This window comes from Chlorocebus sabaeus, chromosome 26 (assembly GCF_047675955.1).
Source record: "Chlorocebus sabaeus isolate Y175 chromosome 26, mChlSab1.0.hap1, whole genome shotgun sequence".
Classification (NCBI taxonomy): domain Eukaryota; kingdom Metazoa; phylum Chordata; class Mammalia; order Primates; family Cercopithecidae; genus Chlorocebus; species Chlorocebus sabaeus.
In genome coordinates, this window is record NC_132929.1 from 27721771 (window position 1) to 27738886 (window position 17116).

Here is a 17116-nt window from a genome sequence, read left to right on the forward strand (position 1 = left end):
CTTGTCTCAGAAACAAAAACAAAAGCAAAAAACAGTGTCACGGCTAAGAAAACTGTCTTGGAAATCAGATGATGTTGGTTCAAGAACTGTCTTCTTGCCAACCACATGTCTTCTGGCAAGTTACTCAACCTCTGAGTCTCAGTTTCCTCAAATGAGTAGAACTCAGCATAGAGTCAATGATGAATGAATATTAATTAACCATCATAAGCTAGTGAGCCTCATGAAAGGTGGCAGGACTACACAGAGGAAAGATAAAGGTAAAGGAGGGAAATGGAAAGGAAAAATCATGTGTACTTTGAATACTCTTTTATTTCCAATTAACTATGAAACAGTTCAGAAACATTCCAAGTTGATTTTGCAATTTAAAACAAATTTTTTTTTTATTTTTAGGAGAGACAGGATTTTGCCACGTTGACCAGGCTGGTCTCGAACTCCTGACCTCGTGATCCGCCCGCCTCAGCCTCCCAAAGTGCTGGGATTATAGGCGTGAGCCACCGCACCCAGCCTGATTTTGCAAATTTTCAAATCAGAAAACAGAATCTCAAGGAATAAAACAGGAGCAAAGGCAGTTTCTCCCCTTTCAGGCTCACTGGAAAGAACTTTGCAATAAGTAGCTCATTAGGCCTTGAAATGGCTCATTAATTAATGCTGATTCTTTAAAAATAAAATTTCCAGTGACTTGGCATTCAAATCACGTCCGAAGTTAAGATAAATTCCTGAACCCTGAGGTGATGAGATTTCACTTCCACGCCGCATGCCCCAGATGTTCCCTGTGTACTGCGTTTTAATGGTGGCCAAGCTGATGGACTTGCCTTCCTCCTCTTCATCTTAAGGATGGCATGGTGGATCATTAACACTCAGGCCCTGCTCTCTCAGTCCCTCTTTTCTCCTCAGACCTCTAATGCCCGTCTCATCCTGGCTCTCAGATGAGGACCTTGCTTCTTATTCCACGGAGAAAATGAAAACCATCTGAACAGAACGTCCACACGCTCTCTCTTCTACATCTCCCGACGCCATGCGGCTGTGTCCATATGCAGTTATCCCTCTGTATTTGCAGGGGATGGGTTCCAGGACCCCCCAAAATACCCCAACCAGACATACTCAAGTTCCCCCATGGGCCCTATGGAACCCAGTGTAGACGAAAGCTCAGCCTTTTGGGTTTTGCATCCCTTGAATACTGTATTTTCCATCAGCAATTAGTTGAAAAATCTGCCTATAAGTGGACTCACGCAGTTCAAATCTGTGTTGTTCAAGGGTCAACTGTACTTGGCCTCTGTCGTCTTATTGTGGATGAACCTTCAAGGCTCCTCCTCCTCACAGCACTAGATCTCCTCTCCTGCCTGCATCATCAAATGCTCCATCTCTTGCATCACTGCCATCCGCTTTCATGCATGCTGTTAATTTTCCCTTAAAAAAAAAAACTCTCTTGGCTGGGCACGGTGTCTCACATCTGTAATCCCAGCACTTTGGGAGGTCAAGGCAGGTGGATCGCTTGAGCCTAGGAGTTTGAGGTCAGCCTGGGCAACAAAATGAGACCCTTGTCTCTACAAAAAAATACAAAAATTAGCTGGGCGTGGTGGCAGGTGCCTGTAATCCCAGCTACTCAGGGTGCTGAGGCACAAGAATCCCTTGAGTCTGGGTGGCGGAGGTTGCAGTTAGCTGAGATCACGCCATTGCACTCCAACCTGGGTGACAGAGTGAGACCCTGTCTCAAAAAACAAACAAACAAACAAAAAACTGCATAATGAGTACATGTTTGTTCATTGTATTTTTCCCTCTATTCTTTTGTATGCTGGAAAATGTACATGAAAAAAGGTTTTAAAAAATCATCTCAGTTTTACTTCCTCTCCAGCGATTACATCTTTCTTTCCTTTTGTAACAATGATCCTTGAAGTCGTTTTTCCACATGCTGACTCTGATTTTTCTCCTCCCATACTCTCTTGAACCCACTTCATTCAGGCTTTCCCCCGCTACCATTCCAGCAAAATTGCTTTTCTTAAGATCATGAATGGCCTCCACATTGTTAAATCCAGTGGTTATTTCTCAGTCCTTATCTTACATGACCTCTCAGCTAAACTGGACAGTTATCATCCCTTCCACCCTAAACACTTTCTTCACCTCACTTCCAGGACTGCAGCCTGGCGGAGAACCTGTAGTTGTCAACAATATTAATGTTATTCTTACCTCCTTAACTCCATCAAGTAAATATTACTTCCGAAACCCAGACTGTAGATTTGATTCCCATCCTGGCGTTAGTTTTGTACAAAGAAGGGATGTGTTCCCGGACAGAATGCAAATGTTGGCAGTGGGCCACAGGAGTGAGGCTGAGTCATAACCATTAGTAAGACAGCTCAGAAGTCAGGGCCAGCTCATGACAGTTCTGCATGATCAGTAGGAAAGGATGTTCCTGTGACCATCTGAACAGGGGCCCACGGCAGCTCCAAGAGAGCTACTTGCTTAGAAGCTGAAATGGGAGTATATGATTTTTTTTTTCTTTTTTGAGATAGAGTCTCACTCTGTTGCCCAGGCTGGAGTGCTGTGGTGTGCTCACGGCTCACTGCAGCCTCAACCTCCTTGGGCTCAAGTGATCCTTCAACCTCAGACTCCTGAGTAGCTAGGACTACAGGTATGTGCCATGGCACCCAGCTGAATTTTTTTTTTTTTTTTTTGAGACAGAATCGCCTCTGTCACCCAGGTTGGGGTATGGTGGCACGATCTCAGCCCAGTGCAGCCTCAACTTCCTGAGCTCAAGCAATCCTCCCACCTCAGCCTCCCAAGTAGTTGGGACCACAGTCATGTGCCACCATGCCCAGCTGATTTTTGTATTTTTGTAAAGATAAGGTTTTACCATGTTGCCCAGACTGGTCTCAAATTCCTGAGCTCAAGTGATCCACCTACCTCGGCCTCCCAAAGTGCTAGGATTATAGGCATGAACCACCATGCCTGGCCACCCAGCTACTTTTTCTTTTTCTTTCTTCTTCTTTTTCTTTTTTTGGTAGAGATGGGCTTTCACTATGTTGCCCAGGATAGTCTCAGTCAAACTCCTGGGGTTGAAACGATCCTTCTGCCCCGGCCTCCCAAAGTGCTAGGAGTACAAGCATAAGCCACCTCACCCAGCCTGGGAGTGCATAATTAGCACTGGTGCTCAGATTCATTCCATAGGTCCCTTCCTCTATCCCATACCAGACACTGCTAGGCACTGGGCATACAAATGGAGTAAGTAGGACACAGTCCCGCCCTCAAGGACGTTATGGTTCAGATGGGGTGACACAAGTCAACAGCCGCAGGCTGAGCCGTGAATGAGCATACAGTACAGGATGTTGTGCAGGAGAGTGTCCTCCCAAGGAGGCTTCTAGAAGAGAGGACTTGAATAGCAAGCAGGATTCAGCTGCAAAACGAATGCAGTAGGTAGAAGGGCAGATGGAAGCAGGGAAGGGGTGGGAGAAGGCACAGTGTGTGTTGGGATAGTTTATGCATAGCAGGAGATAAGGCCAGAAAGTTGAATAAGGGTGAGGGTTGAGGGGAGGGAACTTAGAGGATGGGTCAATAGGGGCAGCAAACCACCATGCACACGTATACCTATTGTAACAAGCCTGCACAGTCTGCACATGTATCCCATTTTTGTTTTTTTTTTTAGAATAAAGAAATAAAAGTTGAATAAATGCTGATCACATAGGCTCTTGTGAATTAATTTCAGCAATTTGAACTACATCTGAAAGTTGGGGTCACCATTACAGGACTTAAAATTGGGAAGCTTGAGCCAGGCACAGTGGCTTACACCTGTAATCCCAGCCCTTTGGAAGGCCAAGGTGGGTGGATCACCTGAGGTCAGGAGTTCGAGACCAGCCTGGCCAACATGGTGAAACTCCGTCTCTACTAAAAATACAAAAAGTGAGCCGAGCGTGGGGGTGCACACCTGTAATCCCAGCTGCTTGGGAGGCTGAGGCGAGAGAATCACTTGAACCCAGGAGGTGGAGGTTGCAGTGAGCTGAGATCGCACCACTGCACTCCAGCTTGGGAGACAGAGCAAGACTCCATCTCAGTAAATAAATAAATAAATAAATAAATAAATAAATAAAATAAAAATGCAAGCATAAAGCAATCAGGAATATGTTATAAACTAATGATTAATGTGATTTTGTGTACCTGTGGGCCATTAAAGATAACGAAGGTCGTTACTAACATCATTAGTAAGTATTTGAACACCAAGGATACTAAAGGGAGAATGGAAGACATTTTGATTAACAGAGAAAAAGAATATGTCCTGGGAATGATCAGGTGCTGGTGGAGAAAAACAGCAGAGAGATGAGGGAGGCAGGTCCAGAAGGACTTCAAAGTTATAGGGAAAGTACAACTGGAAAAAACAATCAATGAGTGAAGCAAACAGCATTTACCTGGAAGTCCTAGAAGTCAGAAATGCAGGAAAAACTTGAGAGAAGATAACAGTTTTCAAAGTAGACAAATGGTCATGTATCAGGCCAAAAGTCTCTGATCTCTAAGACTTCAGGACTGCCACCCCTTGAGAACTGCTATTGAAGTGGACAGACCTGTGATTTCCAGGCTGATGGGTGATGGTATCTCAGGGCGTAAGCATCTATATCTTGAGAGAATTGAAATTGTCCTAGCAATCAGCCTCGCATCATACTAATCATCCTTTCTCTTATGAGCCCAGAATATTTAGATTGTGGAACAAGCATCCACATGCCAGAAAACAATGACATGATGATCAGGTCGGAAAAATAACTCCTTCTTGCAGCCATTCACCATTCCCTGACCCTGGCAGGCCTCACCACTGTGCTATCAGCTCAGCGCACTGTTAGGAGATGGGTTCTTGCTGCAGGATGAACCCATGTGTGTCTAGAGGGAGTCTAGGCTGAATTATGGTCTGGACCAGACTTCCACATCTTCCTCTTCAAATGCTAAAGTGAAAAAGAATGCCAGAAGAAAAGGTGGCCATCAATAGACCAGCAACTAAGGGAATTCTTGGTAGGTACAGAACGTTATCACTACCTTTCATGAACCTAAGCAATTATCGAAGATAAAGAAAGTTTAAGTGTTGAAAAAGAAACAGAACTAATGGGAGTTCAAAATAGCCAGTTCAGAATCTACATTAAGTTTCCTTTTATGGCATTCATAACTGAATAATAAATGTAATAGGGAAAAATCGATCATCAGATTTGGGACTGAATTGAGTTTTACTTTAAACAACAAAGCAGAAAAGGAAATCTGAGTCCCAAGTAGTTTAGGCACAGCCAAATTGTGAGATTTAAGTAATGTCACCAGAACGTTTTCTCCACACCCCATCCTGCCTCCGAATTGTAGACTCTCTCCTGTGCGGTGTTTTCCACCAGGCAGGTTCCCTCCATGCTGCAGTGGAAAAGAAGTGTCACAGTGTTTACAGGAACTCTAGCATCAACCCCTGCCAGCTTTGCTTAGGGGTCGGCTCTCTAGGCCAGATCTGGGTCATAGTCCTGATCTTGGGGTGGAATGAAGTGAGGAGTCAACCCCACCAGAGCCGCGTGGCCTAAGAACAGAGGATGGGTAGGTTCCCGCAGGAAAACTGAGCTGTCATTGCAAGAGGACGTAGCTTTGGGGAAGGCAGACATCCTCTATAGAGTCCATTCCCAGTAGTGACAGAAGCCAAAGAGCTGGAAAACATCTAAATAGAACCTATACAGAGAAAACCATAAGAGACCTGAATAAATGGAGCAGGAGTTTATGTTCTTAGAAGGGAAGGCAACATTAGGCTGGGCGTGGTGGCTCACGCCTGTAATTCCAACACTTTGGGAGGCCGAGGTGGATGGATCGCTTGAGCTCAGGAGTTCAAGACCAGCCTGGGCAACATGGTGAAACTCCGTCTCAAAAAACAAAACACAACAACAAAAAATAGGGAAGACAATATTGTAAAGATACTATATATTTCCAAATTGATCCACTTTCATTCTGTCACCTAGTCTGGAGTGCCATAGTGTGATCTCGGCTCACTGCAACCTCAACCTCTTGGGCTCAAGCAATTCTCCCTCCTTAGCCTCCTCAGTAGCTGGGACTACAGGCGTGCACCACCATGCCTGGCTAATTTTTGGGGTTTTGGTCCTCCTTTATTCTGTTTTTTCCTTCAGACCAGACTGGCTAATTTAAAAATAGTTTTTCTAAAGACGGTTTCACTATGTTGCCCAGTCTGGTCTCAAACTCCTGGGCTCAAGTGATCCCACTGCCTTGGCCTCCGAAAGTGCTAGGATTATAGGTGAGAACCACCACACTTGGCCTGAATGGACTCTGTGAGACGGAATCTTGCTCTGTCACCCAGGCTGGAGTGCAGTGGTGCAATCTTGGCTCACTGCAACCTCCGCCTCCCAAGTTCAAACAATTCTCCTTCCTCAGCCTCCTGAGTAGCTGGGATTACAGGCACGTGCCACCACGCCTGGCTAATTTTTGTATTTTTAGTAGAGATGGGGTTCTGCCATGTTGGCCAGGCTGGTCTTGAACTCTTGACCTCAAGTGATCCACCTGCCTCAGCCCCTCAAAGTGCTGGGATTCCAGGCGTGAGCCACTGAGCCGGGCCTCAAACGGATTTTTTATAAGCTGATTTTTTAAAAATTCATCTTACACTGCTAAAAGAGCCACGGATTTTTCTGAAGAACAGGGGAAGGGATTAGACTTATCCCATCAGATATTCAAATATACTGGGAACACATAGCAGTCGAGACAGTGCTATTAGTAGATGAAAAGATGTCAACAGAACCGAATAGAACATGTATTCAAATCAGCAGGGGAAAAAAGGACTGTCAATGAATAATGCTGAAATATCCACCCCAGCTCTTCAAGAGATGAGCCCTACTTCATATGACACTAGAAGAAATTTAGAATGGATTAGTGACGAAGGACATAGTATACTTTTTATACTCTTGGGATAAGGAGCTTCCTCAAGAAGGCTCCAAACCCTGAAGCCATAAAGGCAAACTTTCAGAATAGATCTGACCAGGCACGTGGCTCACGCCTATAATCCCAGCACTTTGGGAGGCTGAGGGGGTCGGATCACTTGAGGTCAGGAGTTGAGCTTGGCCAACGTGGTGAAATCCCGTCTCTACTAAAAATACAAAAATTAGCTGGGCACAGCGGTGGGCGTCTGTAATCCCAACTACTCAGGAGGCTGAGGCACAAGAACCACTTGAACCCGGGAGGCAGAGGTTGCAGTGAGCCAAGCAAGATCTTGCCAGTGCACTCCAGCCTGGTCAACAGAGCAAGTAAAACAAAACAAAACAAAAAAAACCAACACCGCCAAGAGTGAAGAACTAAGCACTCTCATGCCCTGATGTAAGTTTCGACTGGTCGAGCCTATTTTGAGTAATAACTTGGGAGTAGCCAAATTTTAATACACATCCATTGGGACTAGATTCTCTATATTCTCATTCTAGGATTCTTTTACCAATGTAATTGTATATGTGTGCAAGGCTATTCACAAAAAATTCCATGCAATGTTTCTAGTAGCCCCAAAAAGGAGAAACACCTTGAAATACACAGCAGTGAAAAGGTAATTAAATCAGAATATCCTGTGATAACGAAGAACCCACTGCAACAGTCCAAACAGTGAGCCAGAGCTGCATGTTCTGGAGAGAAAGCACTCATAAGATTAAGTCAAAAGAGCAGGTCCAGTTAAGTTTTATAAAATGCAAGTATAATAACTGGCGGGAAGGCGTGCAGGGAATCATGCTGTTAATCACTTTGCAGGTGGGTGAGTTTGCAGAATGAAAGGGGGAGAAGAGGGAGGGACTTTGAGCTTGTGTGTTAAGTGTTGAGGAAAAAAAAATATCAAGCATTGTTAAATGTATATTTAAGGATAAAATAAAAACAAATTATCATCAATTCTACTTACTCCTAAGAACGAGAGCTTATTGAATCAGGAAAGACAATTTTTTTTTTAAAGATACAAATTTATTAAAACTTTGAAGTTAACTATTTATTGAAGAAATTAATATGTTAACTATAAAAACCTAGAAGTCCCAGGAATTAGATTTCAAAGGATTTGGTTTCAAAGAATTCCTTATAAGTGATTTTAACATTACATTCCTTGTTAAATTGGGACTTTTTCTGCTTTGGGGATTATTTTGCCCCAGCTGTGGCCATGATTAAAATTAGTCAGCAGCACATGAAGTTGTGGAGAGATGAGAGGTTCGCATTCTTATCCGAGTTTTAGCAAATAGCACTGTATTTCCCCATTTAATGGAAAGAAGTTTCTTCTGTGATTCTTTGGCATAATGAGGCACTGGACTCCCCGTTTCTTTCACTCAGGGAAGAGCCATTTGCATTCTTGTCCTCACACCTGAGTACTTGTCACAAGTTAAAACACTGGCCACATCACCACCTCAGGACTCCCTGTATGCATTCAGGTAAAAACGTCTGCGGTGGGGGAAGGTGCTTTCCCTCAGTTCTTGTTCTCACACCTCTGTCATTTAGTTGGTCACAGTTGGGCAGGTAGAAGTGGGTGAAAAATTTTAAAACTCATAATAATCGTGTCCAGAGATAACCGAAGGCTGTTGCTAACAAGCATGCCAGGAAAGCCTGGATCAGCAGTTTTCTCCAAAAAGCCAGCGGAAAGGGGCTCCTGAAGAAGTGACAAAAGCCATCCTACAGCAGGGAGAGAGAGAAGTTAGATTGCCTCATGATGCTGAGAACCTCACTCAAAACACGTGGGAACTTCCAGATTAAACAGCATAAGGTCTGGATTGAAAGAGTAAAAGGAAAGGAGATTCTGACCGATACACATCCAGCAATAAAGAGCCCCTGAGGAGTGAGGATTGGTAAGTCTAACAGGGTGAACAGAAGCAACCACTTAACTTTGTTACTTGGTGCAGGAACACTCATATCTTGACTCAAAACCAGAAGGAAAGTAGCTTACTATGCTCTTTTCTGAGCAGAGAAGAGATGCCCTTTGGGAAACTGTCAAGTCACTAGATTGAAAAGTTATCACCTGAGACTACAGCAAGCACCAACCCCATTTAGGAAGGGAATTGAACTCCAGGCTGTGGCATTTTAACTGCAATAGGCAGAGACAAGGCTGAACTATGTTTACCCAATTTGAGAATTTCAGCTTTTTTTTTTTTTTTTGAGACAGAGTTTCGCTCTTGGTGCCCAGGCTGAAGTGCAGTAGAAAGATCTCAACTCACTGCCATCTCCACCTCCTGGGTTCAAGCAATTCTCCTAGCTCAGCATCCGTAGTAGCTGGGATTATATGCGACCGCCAACACGCTTGGCTAATTTTCTATTTTTAGTACAGAGGGAGTTTCACCACGTTGGTCAGGCTAGTCTTGAACTCCTGGCCTCAGGTGATCCACCCGCGTTGGCCTCCCAAAGTGCTGGGATTACAGGCGCGAGTCACTGCACCCAGCCAAGAATTTCAGTTTTTTGGTGTTAAGAGATTATTCTTTAGTCAACAGTGATTAGCCAAAAACAAACAAAAAAAGCCTTCAACGGGCCCTTTTCCAATTCTAATCTCCTCTTCAGGACAGAGAGCCCTGAGGAGCCAGATGCCGTGTTGAGACAGGGCTCAGGTGAGGCCCTTAGGCACGCAGCTGAAGGGAGTTCACCTGCCCAGAGGGTTGAAGACCAACACTAACATTATCAACAAGGCAAGAGTTCATGCTAACACCACCCATTCCCTTTCCCTTCTCAGATAGAACCCAACTTTTCACTACAGAAGGTCTAAATGGGGGCCGGGCAAGGTGGCTCACGTCTGTAATCCCAGCACTTTGGGAGGCTGAGGCAGGTGGATCACGAGGTCAAGAGATCAAGACCATCTTGGCCAACATGGTGAAGAGCCCATCTCTACTAAAACACATACACGTTAGCCGGGCGAGGTGGCACGCGCCTGTAGTCCCAGCTACTCGGGAGGCTGAGACAGGAGAATCGCTTGAACCCGGGAGGCAGAGGTTGCAGTGAGCCGGGATCTACCACTGCACTCCAGCCTGGCCACAGAGCGAGACTCCGTCTCAAAGAAAAAAGGAAAAAAAAAATAAAGGTCTGAATGGAAACTGCCCCCAGGTGGCTACATTTCAGATCAAAAAACTTGCCGGTTTTAATAGTCTGGCTATGGGTATCCGATAACATGGGCCACTTCAGTAATTGAATCAACGCCAATAAGGTGGTGGGGAAAGAAATGGGGTCTAGCTCAGAGCCCCAGAGGCATGCGGTGGGCTCACCACCGGTGGCTTTCCTTGGTCATCAGCTGCAGGCCAAGGGCCTGTCACTCTAACCTTGACCACAGAGATGAAGGCCTGCAGCTGAAAGCCAGGGGCCCAGAAACGTTCTCACCGAGGGCTGGGTGCAGCGGATTAGAAGTTAAGGAACCTTGGAGTCACCGCCACCACTGGGCGACCACCACCCTCCACAACCTCTCTGGACAGGCTGAGAGGTGAGGGGGTTGTGATCAATGGGTCCGAGTCTCTCCAAAGGCGCATTTAATAGGCAGAGGAGAAAAACACCCCACCTGGCCCGGGCCGGCCACTGCCCACGTCAGTGGCTGGGGATTTCTATAGGAGCAAAGCGTTCAGAGCTAACGCGGGTGCCCCCTAAAAGCCCCCGAAGGCTAAGGCCAGGGCAAGGTCCAAGTGAGCAGACCTAAGCCTGCGCAGCTGCTTCGGAACGGTTCAGAGCCGTCTAACAAGGCCGATTTCTGCCGGCCTTTCTGCCAGGGGAGGAGAAGCCCCAGACTTCACACCGAACGTTCCAGTCCCGCTGAAACGAGCCTTTCTGCTTTCAAGAAACCTGGTTCCAGGGGGCTGGCGCGGTGGGTTCCTCATCGTGCCGGCCTCGTGGGCGCTTCCCGGATGCCCGTCCCGCCCCGCGTCCCGGTGTCCGCCGCGTGCTCACCCAGCCGCCTTGAGCCTGAAGCCAGGCGCGGTGCTGCCCCTCGAGCCGCGAGCTCAGCAAGGCCACCAGGCGCTGGCAGTCCCGGGCGACGTCGCCCTCCTGCTCCTTCAGCCGCGGCTGGAAGCTCTGCTTCTTCCACCAGGCTGTCATCAGCGGCTCTCTCTCCAGCAGCGTCCCCGCGAAGGTCACCAGCGACACCACCCTGCCCCAGGTGGGGCCGGGGCTGTCGGAGAGCACGGCGTCCGCCATCAGCGCCACCAGCTCGACGCGGTTCCCGGGGTAGCCGAGGTAGGCGGAGAAGAAGGACCGGTGGAGCTGCCGTAACCTGGCGGCCGCGGAGCGCAGCACGGCGGCCTCGGGCGTGGACGGCCTGGGCTCAGGGGTGCCGGGTTCCCGGGCGCAGCACCCCAGATAGTCGGCCAGGAGCCGCTCGGTGCGCTCCCGCAACGGGTCAGCCATGGTCCGGCCTCTGCTGGGGGCCCCGGGCCTTCGCTGGTTTTCTTGGCCCGGCCGCGCCTCCCCCAGGGAAGGGCTGCCGTGCCCCGCCCCGGCCCCCAGCCCCCAGCCCCCAGCCCCCAGCCCCAGGTATTTGTTTTTCAGGATTGAGAGAGCAGCCTTTGATGGGAATCCCACCTGCACCTGTTACAGTCCCCAAGGCAAGGCCTGCCGGTGCGCATGTGTTCCTGTGGCAATCAGGTGCACTGTGAGACTCCGGCGTTATTTAACTCCAGGTCTGGGGACTAAGAACCTGAGGGGACAGTCTGGGAAGCTGGGCTGGGCTTCATCCTCCTCTTAAGGAGCGCTTGACAAAGGCTACACATGGCCCCTCACAGACCGCTCCCTTGGGCATTATCTGCATCTCTAGATTGGAAAGCACCCAGGTCTGTGTTGGGGATTCCTTTCTTTGGGTCCGGCACATGTGGCAGCAAAAGGGCGAATTATCTTGGGGGCTGCCAGAGGGCCAATATTGGCTGTATTCATTCATATGTAGTAAGAGCCTTTGTGGTGCTAGGCCTCCCCCCTTAGCACTGAAGATACAATGGAGAACAAGACATGTGGTTCCTGACCTCAAGGACTCTACAGTTTAGTGATGGCAAACAAAAGCGCCGTCCCTGTACAGTTTAATTCTGACTAGAAGTTGAAGGAGTATGCAGTACTAGGGCAGCAGCTGTTTCTTACGCTATCATTCTGATACTGCTTGAAGTTCTCTTTACTTTTTATTGGCCAATCCCTAATTACTCCAGTCCCCTGATATAGCTAATATTTATATGAAACTTTCTCAGTTCGTATGACTCCATGGCTTCTTTCTCCTGATTGGATCCAAACTGATGCAGAATGGATACTAGCAGTGATATTTCTGGGGGTTCAGGGGTCTGGAGCATGTCAAAATAGCCCTCCCAGGGTGAAAGATGAGTTGCTGCATCTTGCATCACTACAAAAGAGGCACAGCACTTGGTAGCTGTCTTATTCTGTCCAGGCTGCTAGAGCAGAAAGCCATAGACTGGGAGGCTTATAAATAAAGGCATTTCTTTCTCACAGTTTTGATGGCTAAAAGGTCCAAGATTGAGGCCCTGGCAGGTTTTGTGTCTTATAAGGACCTGCTTCCTTGTTCATAGATAGCAGGCTTCTTGCTGTGTCCTCACATTGCAGTAGGTGTGAAGGAGCTTTCTGGGGTCTCTTTTATAAGAAGAGTAATCTCATTCATGAGGGCTCCACCTTTGTGATCTAATACCTCCCAAAGGCCCCGTCTCCGAATACCATCACACTGGGAGTTAGGATTTTAACATATGAATTTTTGGGGGACACAGTAAGCCATTTTGGACTTTGAAGGCAACATATACTGTGTTTGAGTGTGCTATTTCAATCCAATTGACAGGCTGGTGGATTGAGGAGCAGAATAAGAGAAGACTCTGCAGAAGGTTCAGGCTGCAGTAAAGTGGCCCTACCACTTGGGTCTTGTGAGCCAACAGATCCAGTGGGACTTTAATTGTCCAATAGGGATGCTGTATGGAGCCTCTGGCAAGCACTAACAGGAGAGAGGACAGACCTCTAGAATTCTGCAGCAAATATAGAACCTCTTCTGAAGATAACTACTCTCCTTTTGAGAAGCAGGTTCTGCCTTGCTACTGGTTGGTAGGGGCAGAATGCCTGACCATGAAGCTTGAGCGCCTATCATGAACTGGATGTCATCTGACCTATGTAGCCATAAAACTGGATGTATACAGCAGCCATCTATCATCAAATGGAAACGGCGTATTGGAAGAGCCCAGGGAGGTTCAGAAGGTGTAAGTAAATTGTACGAGCAGGCCACTCAGACTCTTCCAACATCAACTCCAGTTGCTTTGCCTCCTCTCCCTCATTCCACGGCTATGGCCTCTTGGGATGCTGCTTATGTCCAGTTGACTGAGGGAGAAAAACCTCCAGCCTGGATTATAGATGGGTCTATACGACGTGCTGGTACCACATGAAAGAGAACAGCTGCAGCATTCACTCACACTCACCTGGGTGACTGTGAAGGACAGTGGTGAAGGAGAATCCTTCCAGTGGGCAGAAATTCAAGGTTGTCCAGAGATGGGCAGAATACAGACCTACATTGATTCATGGACAGTTGCTGATGGTTTAGCTGGATGGTCAGGGCCTTAAAAAGAACAGGACTGGAAGATTGGTGACAAGAAAATCTTGGAAAGAGATATGTGGCTGAATTCCTTTGAACGGGCACAGACTGAAGATATTTGCATCTCACGTGAATGCCCACTAAAGGGCATCCACTGCAGAGAAGACTGAATCAGATGGACAGAGTGGCACGCTCTGTGGCTGTCAGCCAGCCTCTCTATGCCGCTGCTGTGGCGTCTGCTCAATGGGCTGAACGAAGAGCTCCTGGCAGCAGGGACAGAGGATATGTATGGGTCCAACAACATGGAATTCTCCCTCCAAGGCTGAGCTGGCTGATGCTTCTGCTGAGTGCCTAATCTGCTAAGGCAAATGATTCATTACAGTGAACTAAATGATTTTTGTTGGAATATAAATTTCTGTACATCAAATTCCCATTTGAACTGGTTTTGACATCTTTCTGGTTCCCTTATTAATCAGTGAGTTAAATAAAAGCTTGGATACATGTTCATGTTTTATTTGCAAAAGAGTCATGATTTTACCTTTTTGTACATTATACTTTAACAGTAAGACCATTGTTTTTTCTTAGATTTGCAGTAGCTTTGGGGTAAATGGTAAATCCTCTGGCACTGCCATTGGTAACTGAATAATGATAATACAACTAAACAACAAATGAATAAATTAACCTCAACATAGAATTTCCAATTCACACAATATGAGGCAGTTTGTAATAAGACTTCGTGAAAATCCTGTCTCTGCAACTTGGACGCTGTGCAGCTATGGGCAAGTTATTCAACCCTCCTAACCTCAATCTATCTCCCCATCTAAAAATGGGGCATCATGGGGCTATCACAAGGATTACATGAATTGGTATACACAAAGTGCTTAGCACAGTACCTGGCACATAGTAAAAGGCCATCATTCCAGAGAAACTTTCATCTGTAAATGGTAAATCCTCTGGCAAGGGTGACTAAGCTCACTTGCCCCATTCTCAACCAGAACCACAATGTGACAATATTGGTCTTACCTATGTAGTTTCTGTTTTATTGAGAATAGCTACTGACTGCTTATTATTTTTTCCACGTTTTAAGTAACAGCTTTATTGAGATGTAATTAATATACCATAAAATTCACCCTCTTAGAATCCAGTGGTTTTTAGTCCATTCACAGAATTGTGCAATCACCACCACTATCTAATTCAGCTCCCCAAAAGAAACTGAGTGCCCACTAGCTGTCACTCCTCACCCCAGCCCTGAGTGACCACTAATCTGCTTTTTGTCTTTATGAGTTTGCTTATTAGGACATTTCATATACATGGAATCCTACAACATGTGGCTCTTTGTCTCTGGCTTCTTTCTCTGGCACAGTATTTTCAGGGTTCATCCATGTTGTAGCATGTGTCTGCGCTCTCTTTCTTTGTATTCCATTGTGTGGATGCACCATATTTTGTTCATCGATTCATCCACTGTGGAACACTGGGGCTGTTTCAACTTTGGGCTACTATGAGTAATGCTGCTATGAACATTCACATTCAAATTTCTGTGTGGACATATGTTTTAATTTCCCTTGGGTATAAACTTAGGAGTGGGAGGCTGCCAATTATCATGGAAAACACACAGGTTGGAAACGGTGGCCTCTGCTTCATGGTTCCTGGTTTCTGACAAAGTTAATCTTTCACCATTGGTGTGCTGGTTAGATAACCTTGGGGGCAAAGACAGACATTTCCTGTTGTCACAGTCTTTACACAGACGCTCATACCACACTTAACAATTAGTTGTTTATGTGGGTTAAATTAACCACGGAGTCACTCCTGATTCCATCTCATTACTAGAGGGTCTGTATCTTTTTTTCTGCATCTACTTTTAAAAATAATTATTTTTAATTGACACATAATTGTACATACTTATGGGGTACAGTGTTATTTTGATACATGTATACAATGTGTAGTGATCAGGGGTAATTAGCATATTAATCCCTTAAATATCTATCATTTATTTGTGTTGGAAATGTGAAAGTTGTTAGAATTCAAGAGTTACTAGTGTTTAAAAAAAAAAAAAAAGACAAATAGAGCTGGGGAGGCCATGAAGAGAGGATTCTCATGCTTGTATGCCTAATACGAAAATGATCACAAAAGAGTCTGCAAAAATTACAACCTTGCACATAGGCTGCCGCAACCTCACACAAAATTACTTCTGCAAGGACATCTGCCTAGCAACTGCCTGTCCAACCTCGGACTGGTGTGACCTTTGTTACTGATATTTGTAGCCAAGGATAATTATTTCAAAACCATTATGTAATCCTCCTCATTTTTTCCTTTAAAAACCTTTTTTTTTTTTTTCTTTTTTGAGTCAAGAGTCTTGCTCTGTCACCCAGGTTGGAGTGCAGTGGCGCCATCTCGGCTCACTGCAAGCTCCGCCTCCTGGGTTCATGCCATTCTTAGCTGGGACTACAGGCGCCTGCCACCACGCCCGGCTAACATTTTTTTTAAATTTTAATATTTTTAGTAGAGACGGGGTTTCACTGTGTTAGCCAGGATGGTCTCGATCTCCTGACCTCGTGATCCGCCTGGCTCAGCCTCCCAAAGTGCTGGGATTACATGCGTGAGTCACCGCCCGGCCACCTTTGTTTTTCTTTACCTCCTGGAATATGCACACAGTTTACTACAGCACACATATTCCTGTTGCAATGCCCTACTTTTGATTAAGTATCTTTTTCTTTTAGAGAGCCTGTCTTTGTTATTTAGGTTGACAGGAACATTCAAAATTCTTCTAGCTACTTGAAAATACACAGTAAATTATTGTTAGTGATAGTCACCCTACAGTGCCGCCAAACACTAGACTCCTATCTTGCGGCAAATTTGATTCCATTAACCAACTCCTCCCCACCCCCTGCTGTATCCTTTTTTGAATGACACGAACATTCAGTCATTTCATTTCTTTCACTGGGGTTGGCCCTGCAGCAGCCCACGGGAGGCCAGAGTCCCCTGTGGAGACTGACCAACCCTGAAGACCAGCCTGGCTCCAGCTAAGTCCTGTCTAGAAGCAGGAGTCTGTGGCATGTCCAGAAGAGTGACCCAATTCTCTCCAGTCATGGATGAGAGGGCAAGTTTAGCATCGCAATCCTCACATAGGATCCACAGAGACAAGATTCACTCATGGCCTCCCCAGTGGGCCTCTGGCTCAGATTTCCTGGTCCACCTCAGGCCCGCCCAGTCCATATCTCAGGGCGGGGCCCTGAAGGCGCAGTGCATGAACCTGCCATGGGTGGGATGATTCTTCTCAGCAGGCGAGTTTGGGAAATGAGGATCCACAAATCCCCATTCAGTCAGCTCTCCTAGGCTTGGGAGTGGCCTGGGCCTCAGCCCCAGTCTTCTACCCCACCCACTGTGCTTTCCCCAGGCTCCCAGGCATCCCCTTTTCAAAGGATTTTTGGGTCACAGGCCTCAGCTGGTCCTGAGCCCTTCCGACTGCCTCTCTGGGACTTCCGCCACCAACCAGGGCTGCCCCAAAGCCTCCTCCGAAGGCTTTCCCTTGGGTGGCTCTCCTCAATCATCCTGTCACTTCTTTCTTTCCCAAGTGCTTCCAAGGCCCTTAATGGCCTCTGGGAGGTCTCACATAGAAGGGCTGGAAAAGGGCTCATT

At 46.5% G+C, this 17116-nt stretch overlaps 1 protein-coding gene and 1 long non-coding RNA gene across 3 annotated transcripts; one reads left to right on the plus strand and one right to left on the minus strand.

Moving 5' to 3' along the window:
- Nucleotides 1–7934: 7934 nt before the first annotated feature.
- BCL2L10 (BCL2 like 10) lies at nucleotides 7935–11355 on the minus strand. Of its 2 annotated transcripts, none has more exons than XM_008016587.3 (2): nucleotides 10867–11355; nucleotides 7935–8625 (listed from the first exon to the last, which is right to left on the minus strand). In XM_008016587.3, the coding sequence occupies exons 1-2, from the start codon at nucleotides 11323–11325 to the stop codon at nucleotides 8500–8502; spliced, it is 585 nt and encodes a 194-aa protein (XP_008014778.2). In that variant the 5' UTR covers nucleotides 11326–11355; the 3' UTR covers nucleotides 7935–8499. The 2 variants fall into 2 exon arrangements, with proteins under 2 accessions (XP_008014778.2, XP_037865919.2); XM_038009991.2 differs by having other exon boundaries at nucleotides 7935–8626; nucleotides 10798–11355.
- LOC140710466 (uncharacterized) lies at nucleotides 11050–15553 on the plus strand. The gene is made up of 2 exons (XR_012091493.1): nucleotides 11050–11154; nucleotides 12743–15553. It is a non-coding gene; the product is annotated as an uncharacterized lncRNA (long non-coding RNA).
- The last annotated feature ends 1563 nt before the right edge of the window (nucleotides 15554–17116 follow it).

What these genes read in the sequence shown, in the direction of transcription:
- BCL2L10 (XM_038009991.2), bottom strand. Translation starts at nt 11,325, where the DNA reads ATGGCTGACCCGTTGCGGGAGCGCACCGAGCGGCTCCTGGCCGACTAT. An exon ending in AGCGCCCACGAGGCCGGCAC is followed by an intron (nt 8,627 to 10,797) that starts GATGAGGAACCC and finishes CTCCCTGCTGTA; the next exon opens with GGATGGCTTTTGTCACTTCT.